At 40.5% G+C, this 23463-nt stretch overlaps 1 protein-coding gene across 9 annotated transcripts in view; it reads left to right on the forward strand.

Annotated features, from left to right (window-relative positions):
* Positions 1-23463, forward strand: part of EXD3 (exonuclease 3'-5' domain containing 3) — a 335146-nt gene that overhangs the window by 104374 nt on the left and 207309 nt on the right. For all 9 annotated transcript variants that reach the window (XM_067309038.1, XM_067309037.1, XM_067309036.1 and 6 more), the window contains 5 exons: positions 5554-5607; positions 6318-6457; positions 7273-7373; positions 15363-15436; positions 18798-18836. In XM_067309038.1, the coding sequence (XP_067165139.1) occupies positions 5554-5607; positions 6318-6457; positions 7273-7373; positions 15363-15436; positions 18798-18836 (408 nt within the window). The remainder of the gene's footprint in view (positions 1-5553; positions 5608-6317; positions 6458-7272; positions 7374-15362; positions 15437-18797; positions 18837-23463) is intronic.

Consider the following 23463-nt stretch of genomic DNA (forward strand, 5'->3'; position numbering starts at 1 on the left):
TTTGCAAACTGATTCAGGGATATTATTGTTTGTAGTCCTACTTTATACTATTGGTTGAATACATATGGCATATTTTTGCAAGTGTTAATACAGATCAGTGCTAAGGTTGCTTGACCTCTTAATGGATATTCAGATTTTGGGTTTCTTCACTCTAAACTTCTTTGAACTGTTCTCAGGACAGTGAAAATATTTCTGTTATTGCTTCTTCCCCCTGTTCCTCACCTTAATTACAAAGGTTTGTTCAATTCGTATTGTATTTTAACATTTTATGTACATTTTGAATTTCCCTGTCTCCTGCCGTCTTTTCTGGAACCACTTTCTGCTATGGTCTTTTGTCTAGTGAGGTTGTTTGGAAAGGGGCTTGAGCGTTGCTGGGAAGAAATAACTCAGAGGGTAGTATTCTGCTCCTGCTGCCAGCTTTTCTGGGCTCTCATCAAACCAAGAGTGGACTCCTGGAGAAGGGGTGCACCCATGCAGCAGGCCTAGCCATATAGACAATCTGAATCTGGAGAATCTGGTGAAGGTAGGTGGCCAACATCCACAAGAAATTTGGGGAGCGATTTAGAGTCTCACTAAGTTGTGAGGATGCACTGACCAGTTAAACCAGGTTTAAAACTGCTTGAATGACTGGAGGAAGGCAAATCACTCAAGTTTTTGTTCCAGTTCCCTCTTCCTTTCATCTACATGCACGTGTATTCCAACCTTTACTTTCACTTCTTTTCCCCGCTTCAAATCCTTCTCTATATATACTCATACCCTTCATTAGTTATTTTTGATTAGCTCACCCCTTATGAAATATTGTCATGCTCTCTTGAACAGGTGGGCCTGGGAAATCTTATGTTTGCTCTTTTCTGAAGATCTTCCTGAATACAGTGTGTATTGTGTGCTGTTTAAGCAGGAAGTAATTAAACATGTTACCTGATGTCATACATTATACAGTGATGGACTCTAGGAGTTTGAGTAAAAGTTGGTTAGGCACAAGTCTGAAAGGAGTGAGTCCAAAACACAAAACAGATGTTCCCTATGATTAAGTGGTGTGCCTTTCAGTCAGTTACTTCTACCATTATTATATATCTACGCTTTGATCATTGTGATTTTCTTGGAACTGATGTTTGATCCTACCCTGCAAGGTCATATTCCCTTGTTTGGTCTGTTATATGGGTTTTCAGAAATTCCTTCACCACTGGTTCAGAAATACTACACTAAATGAGGCACAAGCATATTTACCGCTGTGTTGTCTCAACTTGCTTACAGCAGAGCTAAGTAATGCAAAAGTCGTCAGAAACCATTTGTGTCTGTCCTGCATCATCACTCCAATCAGTGCTACTAGCAAAAGGTTATTCCTCTGATGCTAACCCCACCGTGGGAAAATTGCCTAAATTGTCAGTGTAGACACCACCCAAGTGCACATGCTCTTGCAGATAACATCTTGTGTGGCTTCCTGCGCTTCATACTGTATATGGAAAGAATAGTCATTTTTAGATGATACAGAGCCAACTGCATTCAAAACAAGTACAGAGGATCAGGTATTGGTTCAGAGTGCTCTGGGCTCATGTGTTTACTTGAAAACAGCCACCACTTTCTCATACTCTTGTTTTTACAATCACATGACTAGAAGACTGGTCTCCCTTCACAGCAGCTGCTCTCTCCCTCACAGCTTAGTCAGAATGCTTCAGGTTTTGGTAGCTTCCCCCATGTTATGGTCAATGCACTGCCAGACACTCTAGATATAGCTTAACATAGTATTGCCCATCTTCAGATTCTTAAACTTGTAGATCCTGGCCATTTGTAAGGCTGTGCACTTCTCAAGCTTCAGCTGCATTAAGCAGATATCAGAAAGATACATTTACCTTTTGGATGTTGCTTTTGTGATAGCAACGAGTCATGCTGTTGCACTAACTGTGCCTTGAGTATGGGACTCCCCATCCATCCCTCTTTAGATACTTTTTTTAAGTGTTTATCCTGAGGGAACAAAACTACAACAAGACGTCCAAACACAATTTTCATTCTCACCACAATTAAAGCAAAGGAGGACCAAAAGCTCCTTGAAGACAATGAAAAGACTTGCTAACTTTGGGATTTGAATCAGGCAGTGGGTCATCACATTTTTTTCCTGTACTGAGCTATGGTCTCATCATGTACCTTCCTCTTACAGACTAGGGGAATGAAGGCAAGAGAAGGACCAACCCTTCCCATGCTTCTCTTCTGATCAGCTCTGAATTTGAGGCTGGGACAGAAAGGTTTCGGTATAGGTTAAATACTTTTATGTGTTATTTCTTTGCTGTTATTACATTACATTCTAGAAACTCTCTGTGAATGGAATGTTTCTTTGCAGAAAAGACTGTTTGTACTACCAGTCAGGACTGTAATGCATTTTCTTCCATAGTTTGAGGGAGGGTGGACAGACTCTTCTAATAAGATGACAATATGTTCATTGGAGGTTTTTTTAGAGTTCCTGAGTAGTAGGTTAGGGTTTTTTACTCTTATTTATCAGTTGATGAAGTGGGGGAGGCATCTGCTACTTAAGATTCTTACTGCCTTGCTGGTCCAGTGTTAGTCTGAGAATCTGTAATTAGATTAACATGATTGCTAGTTTCCAGTTACCCTGGCTAGTCTTCTGGTACAGCTTGGAGAATGCAGCCCTGTATATGGGGAAATGCTTGTTTCTTGTGTGAGCAGGGGGTTCTTACCATTTTGGTTAAAGCAGGCTGCCTGCCTAATTAAAATGTTTGTTTTCTAACTACAAAACGAGTTTGAATGAGGTGTTGCTTTTCTGGAGCTCTTATCCTCTATAAACAGACTGTTAAAAATAGGGTCATTTTGCAGAAACTTGTTTGTGATGTGAAACAATTCAAAACACGATAATAAGCAAACAAATATCTTAAAATAGCTTTAAGTTGAGACCACAGAAACAGCTGCCAAACACTTTCATCTTTATTACTGTTACTCATATCTCTTTTATTATTCCCATTGTAAGCATGCTGATTTTATCTAAGTTGTCCCCTCTGTTCAGCCAGCCAGCCCATGTAACTACACCCTGCACTTCAGCCTGTTTGTTTGTGTCTAAGGCCCAGGTCAGATGGCTCCTTCCACGTTTAGCTGTGTGCAAGGAGAAGGCTGCTGCCCCGCTCCTTATGGTGTTCCCCTCTGCAGGAAGTTACTGCCACCGACTGCCTGCAGAGAAATTTGTCTGACTGCTCCATCACCTCCTTCAGTTGGATGATGTTAAGATGGTATTAGCAACTGGCTCATCTGAATTGCTTGAAGGGGAGGAGAGTGTTCATGGCAGAGCAGGGTTCCTCTAACCTGTTGCAGTGGTGATGGTGTTCAGCGGATGAGGACTAGGTCCTCTTCCACTGCCACAGCTGAATCTGGGAGGTGATGTCTCTCCACTGCTTGACTAAATGAATATTTGTTGCCCTACACAATTTAGTGCAGGGTAGAAGTTGCATCTAGTAAAAGAGGTGAATGCAGCCTAACGCAGCACATGTTCATTTGATTAAATCACCTGTACTGTTAATAAAGATGGAGATAAAACTAGGCCATTTAGATAACAGCTATGCAATTAGGTTCATCTGAACATTTACATGAACATTATAAAGTTATTAGAGAAACCATTGTATGCTTGCTGTTAAAACTAACAAATTACTTGTTTAATGCAAGGTACTAATGAGGTCAAATGGTGAAACAATTTTGAGAGGTGCTAGTCTCTTTTTATTCAGCAAACTGAGATAGCTGGGAGGAAAAAAAACCAAAGCTGTCAAGCTTTTGGAGGCACAAAGCCTTTCTTCAGGTCAAAAATATAAGCAGCAACCTTCAGCTTGTATACAAGTTGAGAATAATTACTGAACTTGAACTTTATTATGTTAATCAGATAATTTGAAAGAAAAGGTAGTTGCTGCTTGTGGAGCAGAGTAGCATATTAGCATATAAACAGATGGAATAGTTATCAGGTCTGGAGTGAGAAGTCCTTGCGGAGTTAGCTGCGCTGAGAGATTATAAAATGCCTTTCTGTTCAGTATCAAATTTGAAGCATACAGTCAATTTATTAACGTTAGTTTCTGGATTGTCTCTTAAAGTTGTTCTTTTGGTTTCTGTTTAGGATGAAGACTAAACAGTGATGGAGTGTGTGTTTTCTTTAAAAAATAAATAAATAAATAAAATTTTCCCGCTGATAACTAGGTATTTGTGTTCTCTCTGGTTGCAATAAACTTAAGGCATGTGTTGGCTATTTGCTTTTGCACACTCAGTCTTTGGGGCAGTGGATGAAATATGCACATGAATTTCCTAGAAGGTAATAAAATCCATGGCTTCTGGTGCTTCGGTTGTGGGTGATGATAGGATGAGTTGTTAAATGTTGCATGTGATGCTCTGGCTGGGTCTGGTTCCCTTCAGTGCACAGGTCTGCAGAATATGGGCTTCCAGTGATGACGGAGGTATCATTTGTCGGCTAGGAGGGGGATCATAGAAAATTTATTTCAAGGTGTGCTCTTACCCCAACTTAGGTTATTTTTCTTGTTAAATTTTCATACATGGTGATGTGCAACATCGAGGTTTACAGTTGCTTTGTTTTGGGGTACTTTTTGCTGTATTATATTTGTTCATGTATTCTAACAAGTAACACAATTCTAAAATATAAGTATTTTAAGAAGCAAATACTCATGATCACTTTTTCTCAAAGCAAAATGAATAGCAGATTTTGGAGAAACAGGTTGGAGAGAGCAGCTTTTCCTTTAAGCCCGGACACATTGAATAAACAGACATTTGTGAACTATATTGATTATATGCTCTATGCCTTACTCTGTTGTTCAGCGTTACATGCATGCTGCAGTAGGGTCAGAGATACAGTGCTATCAAACACTAAATTTACAACCATCTTGGAAAATATAGCCTAACTTTCTGAAGTTATTAGAAGGCTACAGTGTAAAGCATCCTTATTCCCTAGTTTACAGTTATTTCAGTACTAATGCGTAAATGCACTAAAAGGTTCCTTGCTTGTATTGCTCCATTTACCAGAACAATATGTTATATTAATTATATGCTTTATATGCATTATTATATGCTTTATTTATATGCATAATATGCATTATATGCTTATTTTTCTTTTATATTTGAGACCCAAATGCTCTTACACATTACAGAATTTAAAGATACTGTTAACCTTTTAAAATCTGAATTTGTTTGTGTGGCTATTCAAGTTCATTCAGAAGGTATGGTGGGTCAAGTTTTTTACAATTATACTGTTGGAGAAAATTCTTTCATAGCAGTTTTGATTTTACTTTATCTCTTTCTGCCAGACAGCCTGATCTTTAATTTTTGCCCCAAGTTATGCTGCTGCTTGGAATATGTAATACTGCCAGGAGTGGTTTTGTAGATTTCTAAGTGGGATGTATGTGGCCAAATATTTATATGATTTGTGCTTTAACATATAACAGAAATAATTATTGTGTTAAAAACTTGTATAATAACATAGATACTTCACTTTGGAATAATGCCCATTTACCAACTGTGGCATTCTTTTCCTAAATGCACAACGTTTTTTGTGTTTTCTAGGCAGCAATACTGAGTATTAAGCTAAAATTGCAACCAGATCAAGATGTGGAGAAGGTGAGTCATTTCCTCTGCAGGCTTCTCTGTCATCAGATCCATCTTGTGTTAAGCAGGAGATCCATTATGGCCCTATAAGTTGTGATGGTTTCATATGAGGCTTTACCTTGTTCGTGAGAAGTCAGTACAGCATTGCTGATGCAACATTGCATCTAGGGAAGTGACAAAATGTATTTTGTCTGACCCTATTGCAACTTACTGGACTATTTTTCTAGATGCAGTCACTGTGATGAAAATTCCTAGCTCTGTTCTTGACAAATAATTATCACTGTGATAAAGTTCATTTAATGTAAAACTGGTCCCTAGATCTTGCTTGTGGTCTCCATTTAGAACAATGAGTGAAGAGATATGACAGCTTAGATTATCATTTATTGAGAGGTGGTAAAATATAATCTTGATTAAACTTTGATTAAATAAACTCTGAGGTTGAAACTTTTGCTATTTTGGCTAATATTTGTGTTGAAAATGCCGTGTCACTCTCCTAGACGCTACTGGTCGGTGAAGCAAGGGTTTTGTGACTTGCTCTCCATGTTTGACCAGTAGAAAATTTGACAGCCCTCCATCAAGTTTTGGTCCCTGTTCCTGCACATGACTTCCTCCATGCCTCCTGCATGCTTAAAGCACACAGATTGAACACAGGAAGGTCATGTTCAAAGGCAGGCCATGGTGCCTCTAACGTTATCTGTGCTCGATGTTATTTCTTTTTCTAGATGTGTACACCGCTACTGCTTCAAGATAAAACTAACTTGGTGGAAGCTTATGTGGGAGAATATCCTGAGCTCCAGTGCAAGCTCTTGCAGATCCTGGACACGTGGTGTGAACCCAGTTTTAATATCAAAGACATCTCAAGGTAGATAAGTCTGTTTAATTTCTAAACAGCTGGGACCAACCAGCTGTCAGAGGACAGTATGTTCTTTCATTATCTAAGGTGGTTTTCTCAGCATAATGGCGTGCAATATATATACTGTTCAGCTGAGAAAGGGGAAATTCTGGTGTCTGTGCCAAACTCTTTTCAAACACCTCCTTCTGTTAAGATACTGAGGTATCATTCCTATTGACAGATGTTCAGTTCCTGGCAGGAGAGAGTAGTGCAAAATGAAAGCTCTGCAGTAGATCCTAGCAATTTAACAATATCAAAGCTCCCTACAGGAGGCTGTAATAATCTGACTCCTGTGCTTTGCTGCAGACAAGGTTAAGTTTCAGTATCGGTTGTACAGGTTTGGCAGGAAGATAATACTGTGATGAAGTGGCAGAAAAACAAGAGATGCAAGTGGTTAACCTTCATGTTTTTGTGAAATAGTCGTGTGTATTTTAATTTATATGTTGCCTCTCACTAGAATAGCTCCTGTCAGTCACAAAGCCAACAGAACAGTCAAACTCACAACTTGGATGCACTGGTTGCAGTCTTTGTTCTGAAAGAAGAACAGAAGAAAGTGCATGCTGGCTTTCTCTTTCTTTAAAGTGGACTTGCTTGTCATTGGCTGGAAAATTCGTATGGTTGTCCTGTGGGCTTTTTGCTGAAACTCAAGAAGGACAGAGGACTGTTCTTACCAGCACCTTGCAAAGCCTAACATCTCTACTGCTAAATATCTGCTCTTTAGGAAGTGTATCTTAGTCATTTCCACAGATGTTTTTCTTTTACTGATTTTGTTTGTTTGCTTACAGACAATATCAAGGCCTGTCCAAATACAAACCAGATAAATTTAACCACAAAATGCTAAGCAAGCTGGTCTTCAGGCTCCTAGAACGATTTAACTTAGATCCAGGTATGTGGTATTGCAACATATTCTGGAGTTACCTCTCCATTAAAGAACAGATGAAGTCAATTTGTCGTCTTCCATGTTCAGCAAGGAATCTGTGCTGTAATTTATCATGGGGAGTTTCAGGGTTTAATTAATGGTGTTTAAAAACAAAGCTGGTAAGTTATGGGAATTATCACTTTGTACTGTCGAAGAATGAAGTGCTTGTGACTAATAGACTGCTTCTTCCATGATATGAAATAAATCTTGACCTCAGAATGGCTCTATATAAACACATGATGGTCAGCTTTGAGTTATGACTCCATTCCACTCACATAAGAGGCAAGTCATTACTCATCTAGGGATCTGTTTTCTTGAGTTATGAGTCCGTCAGTTGAGAAGAGATAACCCTTGGGAAGCAGGAGCCTCACAGCCCTATTTATCCTTTCTGTAAAATAGGGTTGGCAGCAGGGAATTTTAAGGTTCTTGCAGCCTTCTGGGAGGAGTAACAGATTTTACATCAATAAATAGATCTGCTTCACTGCCAGTTGTCTGACAAAATCTGCTTTGCTTTTGTTGTTAGTGGGGGCTGTTGATCTTTTTTCTTCTATTTGGTACTGTATGTCAGAAACCTTTAGATGCACCTTTAGGTTTTACCTTACAAAACTCTCTATGATCAACGCAAGATATGCAGTTCTCTTTTCTTGAACTGAAAAGTGTTTTCTAACCACAAATTGAGTCTTATTACACCTGGCAGCAATATTATATTAATCTTCACATCTTCAGACTGCTCTTCAAAAGTTAATAAGATAATCGTTACAAACCCTCCTTGGAGGATATGTAAATATAATTAAACTAAACATTGCATTGGTGTGAAAGCTGAGACACAAGGGAGTGATTTATTTTAAATCTTAAACCTGTCCAGTAGTTTACTGTTTTCTTCAGTAATTTTTCATGCTTTATAACATTTGTCATTCAGTAGGCTGTATTGTCCTTTGTGATCTATAAAGAGAATTGAATTGTTCTTCCCCTTACTTCATGAGAGATCCACCAAGAAGATGATATTAACTGTAGAGGAGAAATGATAGAATTGTTCACACACACAGTCCTCAGAACCATAAAAATTAAGAGAGTGAGAAAGAGGGGTATGTGCCTGTTGATCTCAGGTGCTGTGTATGGGACAGTGGTGTGCCTTAGCTGCTGATGGTGCCCCAGCTGTTGTAGCAGCTGATGATAATGGCAAACTCTCCCTGGACTTCCACAACAGGTTCACTGGTGAGAGGGTTCCTTGAGATATGCAGAACTAGAGCCCTTCCTACAGGTCACATTCCCACCTGCACTTCCAGGGAGTAATTTGTCCCACACCAAGTGCAGTGTCTACAGTGCAGGATAAGTCACTTGCTAGATGGGGCTGTCCCCCTCTATTGATGTGACAGGAAATTTGGGCTACTAATTTAGATGACATGCCAGGCTTGAGGTGGCTGAACCAAGGTTGGATGAATCTCACACATTCTCTCTTAGATGAAAAGTAAGTGTTTATTTTTTACCTAATATCACATGTAAGTCAGAGCAGGGCTTCATAATTTGCTAAATTGTTGGACCTCCCAGTCTCCTTTGAAGCCCTTTGGAAGAGGATGAATGCATACAGAGGCAGTTTGGCTTTAATGCCAGGTCTGCTTGAATTGAATTGGGAAATGGTGGCAGCTGGAATAAAGTGGCTTTCCTTTCCTCCCCTCTTCTTTCTCCTCCCTCCCCCCCTCTTTCTAGGTGTTCCCTCTCCCTTCTTTAGTGGAAGTAAACCTGACTGTGAGGAAAGAGCATACAAAAAGGAAGCAGGCTAGATAAAATGTGCAAATTTTAAAAACTCACTTCTCTTGCTCTGAGCAGCTCCACCAAAAAACAACACTGAGGTGGAACTCATACTTCTTGTTACCTAACCTAATTGTGGGCTTGTTCGATGCCACAGTCTGCTGCTGCTTTCTATCTCCTCTTCAGTCATGACTCCTACTCACTGATGGAGGCTGAGAGCAGCAGCAGAAACGGGAAGTGGCTTTCAGTGAGAAAGGCTAGAGGAGGACAGGGTTTCTTGGTATGAGACAGCAAGCTCATATGTGACTCAATTCTTGCAATTCCAAATCTGCTTTCATATTTCACTAGCCAAAATCTCACTGTTATCCATTCACGGAAAATTTCACCGACTCCTAAGCAAGATTTAGGGGCTGACCAGCGCTTAAGATTTGAAGCACTTCTTGGAGCAGCCAGTCATAAATTTCAGAACCTGACAGGAGGTGGCCTAATATAAAACGTTCTAGAACCTCACAAAAAATAAGCGAACATGTTAGGTTGATCCACCTCTTCTCATCTGTATCCCAGCAAGCCTGTTAACACACAAAGCCATGCATGTTAAGTGGATGATTTTCTGCTGAATCCCAGAGGTGTCCCCATACGCTCTGTGTGTGTATTCCATTTAATTAGCTTTACTGGGGAAGGAAGAAGATGAGCAGAAATGGCATGTGCTTGAAGAAATTCAGTTTTATAGAGTAATTTCTCACACATGGGTCAGTATGCTCCAATTTAACAAGCCTGTAGATGTTACAGGCTAATTACTTAATACTCTTTGAAGACCCTATGGGAGGGACTTAGCAGATTTACAAATGCATGTTTCAGCCAGAACAGTTCTCAGAAATGAGGGGACAGACCCTAACTAGATATGAAATAGTTTAGTCTATTTTCTATTGTGTTTTCACACAGCCAATATACCACAAAGAGCTCAAGAGTGTTTTTTTAGAGGATATTCAGTGAGTATGAGATGGAAACAGTAGCACTTTGAAAAGTACAACTGACCTCATATATTGGGCCTCAGTTTGTGTGGCAATAAAGCAGATATTAATAGTGTGGGTGGAGAAGAAATGGTAATTGATTCTATGGTTGATAGACCTACATAGTTATTGTCCTATAGCAGCAGAATAAATTAGCTGAGCACCTTACATCCTCAGTGCTGTGAATGTTGTTTTACCTTAGCCTCTAAAAAGGTTTTTTAGCATAAACCAAGAGACACTTTTCTCTTGGTTTTGCTACCAGATTTTCCTTTTGGTTTAACTATTATTTTAAATTTGATGCCAGTCTTGAATGGAGCCCCAGAATTCATTTGTGTGACAAAGCCTTGTCACTGCTTTAGTGTTGAGGCAGTAGAGGGCAGACGAGGGCTGCTTAGCAATCTTTGCATTTGTTCAGGTAAGTCGCAACTGTCCTCAAACTTCATCAGCTCTGCAAGACTTCAGAGCACATCGCAGGACAGTCACCAGGGAGAGCTCCAGCAGGAACGCACAGGCTTCTCTACATAAAGCATTTCCAAATGTTGTTTGGGAAGGAAATGAATGAGTGTTATAACTGTACAGGAATGCCTTTGGAAGGAGGATATTTCAAAAAAAAATTTTTTTTATTTTAAAACAGAGTAGAAGGTTATTCCTTTCCTTTAAATTTGCTTTACAGGGTTTTTCCCCCCCTACTTCCATGGTGATTTTCCTGCAGAGTTTCTATAGCTTTTTTAGTTCAAATACCAGCACATTTTTATGTAACACTATATGGGAGGAAAAACCTCTACACTGAGATATTAGAAAGGGGGAGCCTTCCACTCCTAAGTTCACAAAGTTTGATCCAGTGACTGCTGAAGGAGAAAGGGATTGAACATGTCAGGGCCCTTCCTTGACCCTTGCCTTTTCAGCTACGTTTTTGCCTGCTGAAGTACAGATAGTAGATGATCTGCTCTAGACCAAGACAAGCTGGACAGCAGCTCCAAGGTTTCCATCAGAAAAGCTTGCACTGCCCTTGCAGTTCTGAGTGTGAATTCACCACATGCAAACATGTGTCTAAAGACCACACTATAATGTTTTTTTTTTTTCCTTATATCTAAACCCTTGTGTCATGCTTTGTCCTTCTTCCATAGGAGGTCAGCTCCAGCAAGGCAAGCAGGCAGTTCAGGAATCTTTGGCCAGTCTTGATTTTCTGCTGTTTCCCCTTGCCTTCTGCTTACCCTGATGAGTAGTGGCACAGGGCATATTGTGAGAGATGAATGCATCTTGGAGGTTACAACAAAAGATTTTCTCAAGTCCTTGCCTACCTTCTGCTAACTCGCACATAGGGACACCTCTCATAATATACTGAGACACTAATGCATATCTCTTTTCTCATCAGACCCCCCAAAAGAATCCTTTCAATACCCAGGTAAAAATCAAGGCTCCTTTACTTTGTACAAAGCAGTGATAAAGTATGTTTTGTCTTGGGGCCTTCTGCTTTGCCAGGATAGGGTAAAGGAGAACGGAAGTCAAGGCCCTCAGTGCAACTTTGTATGTTTATGCCTCAGTGCATTAGAGAGAGGTCTCCATCCCAACTCAGGAGTTGTGTATGACCTGGGAGCGGTAGTCAAGCACCACATCTAAAAATGTGTTGTACCATGTCCCCAGTGGACACGTTTTACCTATATTACACCAGTGAAATAGGTGTGTATTGCCTACTTCAGACCCTGTGTGACAAATTAATTTTTCCTTCCTCTCGGTTGTTAACAGGCTTTAATTTTCTGCTAATGGCAGACAGCAGGTGGGAATTTTTACTTTTGAGTCAGTCCCAAATGTGAAATGTAATTCAGGTTAAGTACTGTTGTGGTGGAACTGCTAGGTCAAGAATTAACATATGTCTATAGAGGTACTTTAATAGTATTCTCATACCATTTGTATTCCACTAGTGCTCCACAATCCAGTCATGGTCCCAAAATCCTATTATACAAACACCGAACAAAAGGATGGTCCCTGTTCTAAAAAGCTTAGGATGTTTTCTTTTGCTCAAGCAAACAGAACATTGGTTTTGACTCAGGAGACCTGAGTTCAGACTCCTGCTCAGTCTTAACTAGGTGTGTGACCTTGAGTAGGTTGCTCTTTCCTGGAGTGCTTTATTTTCCTCAGATACTACCTAAGGGTATATTTCTTGAACAGCATCTTTTGGAGGGGGATGAGAGGTGATTTGTCTACTGTCTCAAGGTGACTTTGAAGTCTAATGCTTACAACCCCTCTGATGTTAGTGTCCTGTGCAAGTGTAATAAGTATTATGTCTTCTGTCATTAAACCATTAATGAAAGTATTGCATACAATGTAGGATACAGGATGTACTCTTGTAAGGCCTCACTCAGTATGTCTTTAATTTTGAATGTAAACTACTGATAATTACTTCTTGAGATTTGTTTTTTTTTTAGCGGTTCATTGTCACTCTTTCAGTAATTTCATCTAGACCATACTTTTTCCCAGCTTTTTAATGAGAATGTTTGTAGGATCATAGGAGAATTCAGGTTGGAAGGGACCTCAGGACTCTAGTCCAACCTCCTGCTCAAAGCAGAGGCAGCTCTGAAGTCAGACCAGGTTGCTCAGGACTTTATCTAGTATGGTCTTGAAACATCAAAATGTTGTATTTAACAGTATAGGAAACCTTACTGTAATCAAGATAGGCAACAACTATTGATTCATCTTTATTTGGTAGGCTGGTTACTGAGTCATAGAAGGATATTGGATTGATGCAATGTGATTTTTTTTTTTTTTTTTTTTTTTTTTGGGACAATGCAGGTTGGCTGTCTCTCTGTTATTTTCTAGGTGCGCTAGGCACCTATTTATTTGCTGCAGTATTTTTCCAGAAAATTTTTTCTCCTTTTCCAAATATAGGTGATTTGTTTGCACTTTTCCCAGCTTTCTCACCTATGCTTCACACCTTATCAAAGCTGACTCTTAAGCGATCACAGATTGATTTCATGAATGCATGTAATGTATCTAAGTGCACACACTAACCTCTTCTTTCTTTCTCCAGCCTGAGATGTAATTCCTTCATTGTTCTTTTTTAGTTAGTGCCTCTAGTTAGTCCTTTTCTAATGAAGAGGGAGGCAAAGCAAGTATCATAATGTTTTATATTTTTGGTATCCTCATTCATTAACTTTCCTTTTCTAATGAGTGATTGGCAAATGCTTTCCCTGGTCTTCCTTTTTCTACTGATATACTTTGAGAATGATTTTTTGCTAGCCTTTATGGCTCTTGATAGATGCATCTCATATTTTACATCAGACTTTTTGACTTTGTTTTTATGATCGTGCTGTTATTTTGTATGTGTTTGACTTGGCTGCCACTTCTTGTATACTTTTGTATACTTCCTGCTGTATGAGGTCAATAAAAGCTTCTGATTTAGCCAAGTTAGTCTGTTACTTCACTTCCTATTTTTTCATTACTGGCTCTTCTTAACTCCTTTCCTCCTTATAAATTAATTTCCCATGAAATCTTATTTGCCAGTTCTCAGACTTTATTCATTGTTTTTATTTTTCTGTTCTCCATTTCCTAAGAGTTTTCAACTCTTCATTTCATCTCATACCAAGTTACCTTTCATCCTCACACTTTCAGCTAGGCTTTCTCTCTTTTTTATAACAAAATATTGAAAGCTGAAATCAAACTCAGTTCTCTGAGTAGAAAATGTCACAAGTGCCTTAATTTTTCTAGTCTGTATATATTCCTCTGTCCTGCTTTCTCAACAGATAGCTGGCCATTTAAAATCCCTCAGTTCCACCAAGTCTTGTGCTTTGGACATTTCCTCTAGAAGCTCACAAAAAATAGCATTCAGTTGATTGTTTTTTGGAGACCTAGAGCAGTCATGCTGACTTGCTTTCTAAAGTGCTTTGAAATCTGTAATTTAGATGGTAACACTATTACATCTCATTTATGTCTTACTCTCTTTCAAAGTGTTACTTTCTATGAGCTGGGGGTCTTTCCTCAGGATGTTCAGTTCAGTCAGGTCCTATGTGGGTAAGGATATGTTGTCACAGTATGGAAGATAACTTAAAAATAAGAGCACTTCTATTGGGGATGGGAATGCTCAGGTCACAAAGTGACCCTTCAAGAGATGCCAAGAACCTGTAGTAAGAAGAGCTACATTAATTTGTGGCCTTTCTGATTCCATTTTCTAGGGTCTGGTATTTGGAGGTTGGTTTTTTTTTTTTTTTTTTTTTTTCCTCCTTTCTCCTCTCAGTTGTTAGTCCTTTAGGCATGCCATGTGTGAGGGACTAAGAGTTATGCTCTGAGGCCCTTTGAATCAGTAGCACAAATTTCTATTGGTGTATGCAGATTCAAAGTAAAGTTGAGGAGAAATTTCACTTTACTGTTTTCAGTTACTGTGTCTCATTGCTGGTCCTGCTCCTTCTGGCTGCCAGGTTAATGGTTTCAGACACTTTAACCCCAATGAAGGGTTTGGTTACATCTTTCCCTGTGCATCCATACCAGCATCTGGCAAGAACTGACAGATGTGTATGCTAATCTTAATATATTTTATCTTCTACATTTGCCTGTGGTTGCACTGGATTTCAAAACAAGGTGCTATGTGAAGATCTTGGTTTTTGCTGTTGTAATGAGGCATATCAAATGAGGATGACAGTAATGCAAATAATAACAACAACTGTTGCTTGCTAGCTCAGCAGAACGATAGTCACCTCCCTCCGTGTATGGATATGGAGTCTCTTTCATGGATACATATTATTTTATCGGATAAAATTTAGCCACAATGCTGAGCCAAGTTTGGATCCTGAGTAACATGTTCAAAACTGCTTCAGTGAATTAACAGCACAGGTTCTATTTAAATAAAAATGAATGCAGCCTTTAGAAACTGGAAGTAGTGCCCATATGGGGATATGACATAATTAAAGGTGTAAAGTCATTAAATGTGAAGCATATTGAATTGGCAAGTGGATCTTACCACTTGGGGGTGGTAGAACCAGAGATATCAGTAGGATTAGCATTGCTAATCATCATTTAAACTGTAAATAACAGTTATAATTTAGATAAAATGAGAATGCGTCCTTCATTGTTCCAAGTTTGATGGCATCCTGCCTTCCATACACTGATTTTGAAATTGGGGAAGGAAAAATGTCTTGTCTAGACAGTAGAACTTCAAGAAAGTTCAGCTGTGTTGCATACTTAAATGTCTTTTTCCTTCTTTTAGCTCTCTGCCCTAATGTCATAAATCAGCGGCACTTGAGAACTCTGAATTATCTCTTCTACAAGAGGTTTGTTGAGGTATGTTTCTATAGTGTGTAACATGGGTGTGAATGAGGGTTTTTTGTTTGAATAATATAACTGACATGATAGAAATATATTGATGATATGTAAGCAAGTTACTGTTACTATATAGAAATGCCTTGTATCTGCCATGAGATCTGCTCTTTCTGTGAGTGATAGTCTGTGTGCCCATTCATATTGTAATGATTGGGAGTCATGATTGCTCCAAGCTGGATGCTTTTTCACCTCAGCATCCTCTGGAGTGATCTGAGATATATTTATATTAGGGGCTTAGATGGGCCAGGGCGTGCTCTCCATATATTCTGTTTCAGCCATCTCAACTAAGCCAGGTGCATTATTTTTCTGGCATCACTCCAATACTGGATAGAGAAGAGCGCTTTTTTGTTTTGTTTTTTTTTAAACCTGTCTTTTTTTATCCTGGTTTTAATTGTAACCCATAACCCCAGCTCTTAAGCATTCCGCATTGCTGGGTTCTTTTTACCTTTGGTACATGTGGCCTGGTTTTCCTTTTAGCATGTCATCTGACCAGGCAGTCTGTCAGTGCAGAAGGCTATTTTCCTTCTCAGCACCTGGTGCTGAAAGCACATGCTGGTGGTGTTTCCCTCCCTCTGCTTGTGCTGTTCTGTTGTCAGGCTTATGCTCTTCTGGTGGAGCTGGATTGGTAGGTCATGCAGTTAAACTCGCATGTCCAGAGAAAACTGACTCCAGGGCTTCCCTATTGCTGAATGTGATATGATCCGTGTTAGACTCAGGAATTCAGTAATACTAGAGCATCCATCAGCAGGTCATGCAAAAGAAGATCGATCATTTCCAACCTTAACATTATAACAGACTTTGACATCTCCTTCAGTGGCCGTACAAGCTCGTAGAATCCACCAGACTTCTTCCTCCTATCCTAGTACAATCATTCTTATCTTCTTCTAGCCTTCATCTGTGCTGCATGACAAATCAAGACCTTGGTGTGTTATCCCCCAGCTCCTTTCTTGGGACCAACAGATTTCACACAGGCAGTCAAGACTGGACTTAAGACCCAGCCTAAAAAACCAGCCCAATATAAAGCAAGAAACAAAAGCAAGAATCAATGCACCAACCTAAAGCCAGAAGGTCCTATACTATTTTGATGTTGATGGTTATGGCCCCAAATCTGCCACAAAAGCTTTTTTATGCTGAGGTAACAGCCTTGTCACCGCTGACCAAAGTGATAGTATTTTCAGTTCTTGAACCACTCTCCTCTGATCTAACTTTACTTGCGTCCAGCCTTCAAGTCCTCTTTTTCCAAACATGCTTGTACTCCTTCTGGGACTGACAGATCTTGGAAGTGGGAAGATACCACTAATGCTTTCTAGAAAGCAGGTTTCTATCAGTCAGCTTGAAGGCTGACTGGCTGCAGTATTACTTCACAAGATAGCCTGCCTGTGTTTTCCCCTTCCTCTCAGGAGTATACTGAGCCAAATCACTGCTGGTTGGACGTTTTTGAGCATATTTCTCTGGCATTCACCATCATCCTCTGACTGGAGGCAGATTGTCCCAACTCTTGTTCTGCCTCTTCTTTTGGTAACAGCAGCTTGAAAGTGTTGTATCCAAATCCATCATTTGGGCTGTGAAGAACAGGGACCACAAGAGACTAGACATCTTAGAGAAATGTTTTCATCTATTGAATGTTCAATTATAAAGTCGTATTTGCCAAACATGGCCATGGAGTGGTGGTTCATCTGCAGTTCATAGAAGGCTCTGCCCTGTAGATACAGGAGGACTTTCTAGAAAAGCTTTCATAAGCCCACCAGGTTGTTCAGACCTCCCTACATACAGTGCTACCAATCCAGTCTTCAGAGGACCAGTTTTCGGGAAATGAAATGCCTCTTCCAGAATCAAAAACCATCAATCTGATGTTTTCCTGATAGGAGAAAGTAGATATGTATGTTTTCTCTAACCCTTCCTTTCCCCAGAGTACTTTGAACAATAAGATGGTGTTGAGTGGTGGTGATTCTGACACCATCCTGGCACAGACAGTTCTCTTTCCAAGACCTCCTGATCAATCAGTGAAGGCTGTGATTTGTCTTTCCTCCCTGCCAGATCAACTGACATGAGACTTAAGGATTATCAAGCATTTCACTGTCTCAGGGCTTTAATATTGTATGAAATCACTCTAGAGAGCTTGATCTGCGACAGTGGGAGAAGAGAAAAAAATTTCTCCAGGTGTATTTATTTAGCAAAGTGAAATGGATTCTTGATCTGATGTTCCGCTCTCCCTGGCCTTCCATTTTCTTTGTTTTGGACTATTTGCTTGACTTAAAGTATCTGAGTTGGCCAGTTACTTCTGTTAAGGTACATTTGGCAGCTGTTTCTGGACACCACCACTTCTTCTGAGAGCTCCTTGGTGTTCTCTGTTTACCATTCTCAGCTGTGTATGAGGTCTGGTTAAATGGCTTCTTTATCTCAGTAGTATTTAAATTATATGTTTGTATATCTCAAAGATGTTTCCTTTGGGGTTCTTATTGCCTTTTTGTTCGTGTACCTTTCCATCAAAGTGGTACTAGTAGTCGTTGCTACCTCTGCCAGAAGTGGGAGTGAGACTCAGGACTTTTATGGCTGATCAATCTTATGCAGCCTGCATTCTTGACAGAGCGTAGGGAAGGTCCCATCCCAAGTTGCTCCCCAAGGTTGGCTCTGAACTACGTTTGAACGAGGATATTAACTTATCAGTTTCCTTTCCCAGACCAGAGGATATTTCATGACTTGGCTGTTGAGAAAAGATTGTCTTAGTATATTCTGAAGGCTCAGCCTTGCAGATAATCCTTGAGATCACTTCTTTTACTGGAGTCTGTGGAGATGGCTGTCTCCATGAGCTAGCTGCAAATTTTGAGGTAAAGGCAACATTAATGATCCACGTGTCCCACCACAGTAGGGCCTGTTTCAGCTTTCCACAGCAATGTCGCTGTCACTGCAAGAGAACAATGTGAGCTTTGAGGCATTCAGAAATGATGCAGCACTTCGCAGAGTCTTGTTAAGGTGATTTTTTTTTGTTATTTTTTTTTTATTTTTATTTTTTAGGAGTCAGAGCCCAGCTCCAGACTGAGGTACTGCTGGGTAGGGATCTGGGTTGCCTGTATGCTTTGATTGCATATCGACTTTTTGTCTTATGTTCTGTAGTCCAACATTTGTCTGATTTAATTCATCTAAGCTGTGTTTTTCTGCCATGCCCTGCTTGGTGACATATGAGAAGCCAGAGTTTTCAGTGCATTCCAGAATGCATTCCTCAATCACAGTTGATGCTGAGGTGTTAAGATGGTGTGTTAAATTTCAGCTTGTTGTGTTCTCCCTTTTCTAAGATGTCTCAGAAGTAACTTTGTCTTTTCAGAAAAGCATGACTCAGGAGAATTGGACAGATCATGTTCAGGTGAGTACAGACTTCCCTATCCCATTTTCTCAGGGTTTATTTGCTTGGAGCTTATTTTAAGATCATCAAAATATCCAATTCTGGTATTAGAATTTTCTGGTATTACAGTTTTGTAAACACATAGCAAAACTGTGCATGACGGGGAGAGCACAGAAGAGAGCACAGAAGAGAGAATACATTTGAATTCCTGTTATGTATTTAAAAATACTCTGGTTTATCAAATACATTCTTTTGCTTCCATGCAAACACTACCAATATTGAGGTTGCTTAATTACAAGGTGGGGAAAAAGGGGATAACTAAGGCAACTACCAAGGTGTGTGACTAAATCTGGACAAATGCTAGGTTCCCTCTACATGCTCTACTCTGGCAATTTTCAACAGGCTTATTATTTAACTGTTAGATATCAAGACTGCTATGTCTTGTACTGTAATACGCATGTAGTTTTAGTAACACAGAAAGAAGGGTAGCAATATTAATTCTTTTCCTCCCAAAGTATAAACAGCAGAGTTTAGAGAGCCATGTTCTGGCCTGATACTACAATAAATATGTATGTGACAATGAAATATTAGGAAATTCCTTGGTGACAAACCATTACTCATGATTGATGTACCCATGACATCCCTATGAAATTGCAACTTCACAGGGAGTGTTTGCTCCTTTTCCCTAACTCCTCTCGGTTTGAATTTTGCAGCCATTAAAAATTCCTGTGTCAGCTAGTCTATCTCTATGAAATCCTGTTTGAATTATCCGTGTGGGCCTTTGAGTGGTAACAGGACAGGACTGGTGAGCTCATGCACTTGAGATCTCCTGCCCTAACTGTGCACCAGCAAAATGGCTGCATTTTAGACATGAGATGTAGCTTCTCTCTTTCCTGGGTCGGGAAAAAGGACAGTACAAAAGGCATGAGAATGTGAGGGCCAGGGCTTTTTTAAGATCAAAGATAGTTGATAAGATGCCCAGCACCCCTTTATGGTAGCTGTTAAACCTACTTAAGTATCTTCGGTGATGAACATTCAAATTCTATGTGTTGTTTATTGTACAGATGCTAGAAGCCAGGTTTTCTGAGGAAAAGAAGGGATCTTGCCTCTTCAGCTCAGTGATCTTACCCAATGAATGTACTTCTGAGCATATTTGCAAGTTCCTTTTAATTTTAGTGGGGCTCTTGCAGACTTAAAGGCCAGCACTAGCACAGCTGCTTGTTGAATCAAGACCTGAGAGGGGATTAGCCATGAATTTGCAGTAGACGTCTTTTTCACAACTTCTGGATGTACTTTAATGTATGCAACAAAGGGGTCTGTACTAGTGCTATGGTAGATAGTGGGAATAACTCCCCAGCTGACCTATACAATTAATGAATGTGTCAGTCGCTTGTGGTGACAGCAGGCTTGGGAGTAGCTGCTCTCAGAGATGTGCTTATGTTTGGTGCCTGAGTAAGACAACTCCCTCAACCACACAGAGGTCAACCGGCTGGCGGACTATGGCAGGAGGCCCTCTTTGCTCCCTGAAACTATTGCAAACATTGTACTTTGAGTGCTGCCAGTTTGCCTGTTTTTGACAACCGAGTAATTATCTCAAGGGTAGTGCTTAAACTTGTCTGTTATCAGTCCTGACTCTTAGCGCTATCAGAGATTACTGTCTTTGGCATCACATTAAAGCAATTGGAATCTGTACCTATGCATCTGGAGGAAACTGAAATAATCGCATGTGCAGATAAGCTGCCGCTTCGCACTGCGAGCAGCCTGACTGCACTAAACAAAAAGGTTCTGAGTGTGTTTTGTTTTTTGGTGCAAAATCCAATGTTGCCCAAGCCTTTTTTTCCCCTCAATTGGGCTTTACTTAAGGGAAAGGTTCTGCTTTCCACTCAAATTTTCACCTATAACCTGACATATTTTGACCAAAAAAATATATATATATATTAGGCCATGCCTTGTGGAGCTGGAGAGAGTTGAGGTTTAAGTGCCCTATGGCCCATTCTTGTATTTGGGTCATGTTCAGAGGCAGTTTCTATCTCCCGTGCTGTGCTTGGCGATGCAATATTAAAGATGCATCATGTTGAGTAGGAAGGAGAGAATGGGGTGCAGTGTGAACTCTGGGTCACCTGGGGGAATAGGAACCAAAACTCCTGAAAGACTCCACAATGGCAAACTCTGAATCAGAATTTTTGGGTAAAAATTTTCAATTTTAAGTCAAAAGGTTGAAAATTTCTGTGCGTTTAAAGCCCATTTTTGTCCAGTTCTGTGCTGCAGCCCCAGTTAAGGGCCTCAATTAAACTACGTAGACACCAAGAGCTGTGGTCAAAGTGAAGTCGCTCCTTATTAAATAGTGGTGGCCACTGTCATGTTCAGTATGGCAGGCGATAGACGTTTCTGGGCCGGTATAGACGTTTCCTTTTGTTCGCCTAAAGCAGTACAAGTCCAGAATTTTCCTCTTCCTGCCCAGTGGGATGAATCAAAGGTGTGATCTTGACTGTTCCTACAAAAGGCAGAAAGTCTGTAGTTAATTGCATGACCAACAAAACCTGTTTGCAGCCCTGTGGCAAACTGGTGTTGCCCCCTCTGTACTGCCTACTCTGATGTGCTGTCCGGGCTGTGGCTGAGCTGCACACAAGAGATGGCAACTGTAGGCAGGCAGAGGAGGCTGGAGGGAAAGCAAAGGGATCAAAACGTCTTCATACCCTAGGGAAACTGGCCTCATCACAACTACATATTGGCAAGCCTGATTAGACCATAAGGAGTGCTACAGTTCATATCTTCTCCAAGCACAGATACCTTGAGGGTAGAGGGAGGGGAAAAGTACTTCTCTTTCACGGTGCCAGTTGCATTGCTATTTATTAGCTCACCTAACTGATTGTGAGCTGCATGGAAACGCGCAGGAGAGAGTGCCTGTCTTCACAAGCAGAGGGGAAGGTCTAGGATATTGATGTTAGATATGCACTTTAAAAAAAAAAAAAAAAAACAGGCAGGAGATGAGCCAATTGTCTGCTTTGCTGTGTACCTTTCTACTTCCATTTTTTGCATGTTTAATATTTTAATATCTTTAATCATCTGCATAAAGATGATGCGACTGGGTACAGCAGCCACAAGATAGTATATGACACTGTATGCGATGTGTTCAGGAGTGGGTTTCCTGCTAGTGGCCGCAGGGAATACTTGGTCAGTAGCAAGAGGGGCTTCTTGCGTACTGATGTTTCCCTGGAAGTTCTGCAGGATAAAATAACTTTGAGGCTAAAGAGCATGGATGGTATTTTTCAATTATCTGCCAAGCATTTAAAAAGCAAACACACATGGAACAGTAATAAATATGAGGAGCATAGTAGGGAAGCAACTCTGATTGTAAGCATCACATCTAACACTGTTTTAGAAGTTGTCTGAGATACTTGCATGAGTCTGGCAATACGACACGGGACCTACCAGAGAATGTTCCCTTCTGGAATGGCAGCCAGAGGCCAAGGGCATCTCAAATAGCAGTAGATAGCTGTGTGTTGGCTACCTGAAATGCTCCTGGTTTGGCAGAGAACTTGGGCTGGGTACTTTGCTGCACCACTTTCAATCTGTGCAGTGTTCTCAATAATGTTTTGGGGTTGGTCTTGCAAATGTGTCCAGTCTCGGCTTGGTTTATTATTGCCAAAGTGCCTGTCTCATGTGGAGTCATCCATGCCTCTTCAAATCTGGTCCAGTCCCCGCTGAAGCCGTGCTCATCTACATAAGGGCTGAGCTGCCCAGGAAGCTCTGCCCTTATCCTGTCCATGGGTGACAGTCTCAGCTTGGCAAAGTAAGACTGGGGTAGTTTTAAGGTGTGTATTGGAGTGGGGAGAACAGCAGAATATTATGAGTGTTTTCTGAACAGTTAGAACCCAAAAGGCATGAGCTTGCCAGCAAAGTGATTTTAACATCCGGAGTATTTCAGCAAGAAGTAGCTTGGCTGTAGCAGAGCTATCCAGTTGATAGAGTTTAAAGTGATTTTCAGAGCACTTTGGTCCAGGAACCATGAACGTGTTTGTATGGAGTTCCTGCTGTGAAATTCCTTCTGCCCTGGAGCAGAACAGGATAACAGTGCAGAGCAATGCAGCCAAGACAGTGAGGGGGTAGATATTGTCCTACCACATTTTCTGACCTTGAGTCAAGGGAGTCTTTTATTGCTAAATCAAAAAGAGGTTGTGGAGTCTCCATCCTTGGAGATATTCAAAAGCCACCTGGACACAATCCTGGGCAATGTGCTCTGGGTGACCCTGCTTGAGCAGGGGGGTTGGACTAGATGATCTCCAGAGGTCCCTTCCAACCTCAGCCATTCTGTGATTCTGTGAAAAAGCTTTCTCTGCTAGTTTCTAGAGTAGTGTTTGCATAGGAAAAACTGTCCCTTAGTTTCTGAAAAGTAAAATCTTAAACCCTTCCAAAATCAATGCTTAGAAAAGAGCTGGAGTTTGAAACAATGTTACTTGTTCTTTGGGCACTCATCGTGAGCTGTGGCTCACCATCCATCCATCTCTTTTGCCAGCAGCAATCTGTGCTTTGGTTTGGCATGTGTAACTTGAGAGAAGTGTACTGTGATACAGGACCTAGAAAACAGTCTGTTTAGGCCTCTGTTTTGCGGTTATTCAGCCTTCTGTGGTCTTGCATGAGAAAAAAG

This window comes from Apteryx mantelli, chromosome 21, assembly GCF_036417845.1.
Source record: "Apteryx mantelli isolate bAptMan1 chromosome 21, bAptMan1.hap1, whole genome shotgun sequence".
NCBI lineage: Eukaryota > Metazoa > Chordata > Aves > Apterygiformes > Apterygidae > Apteryx > Apteryx mantelli.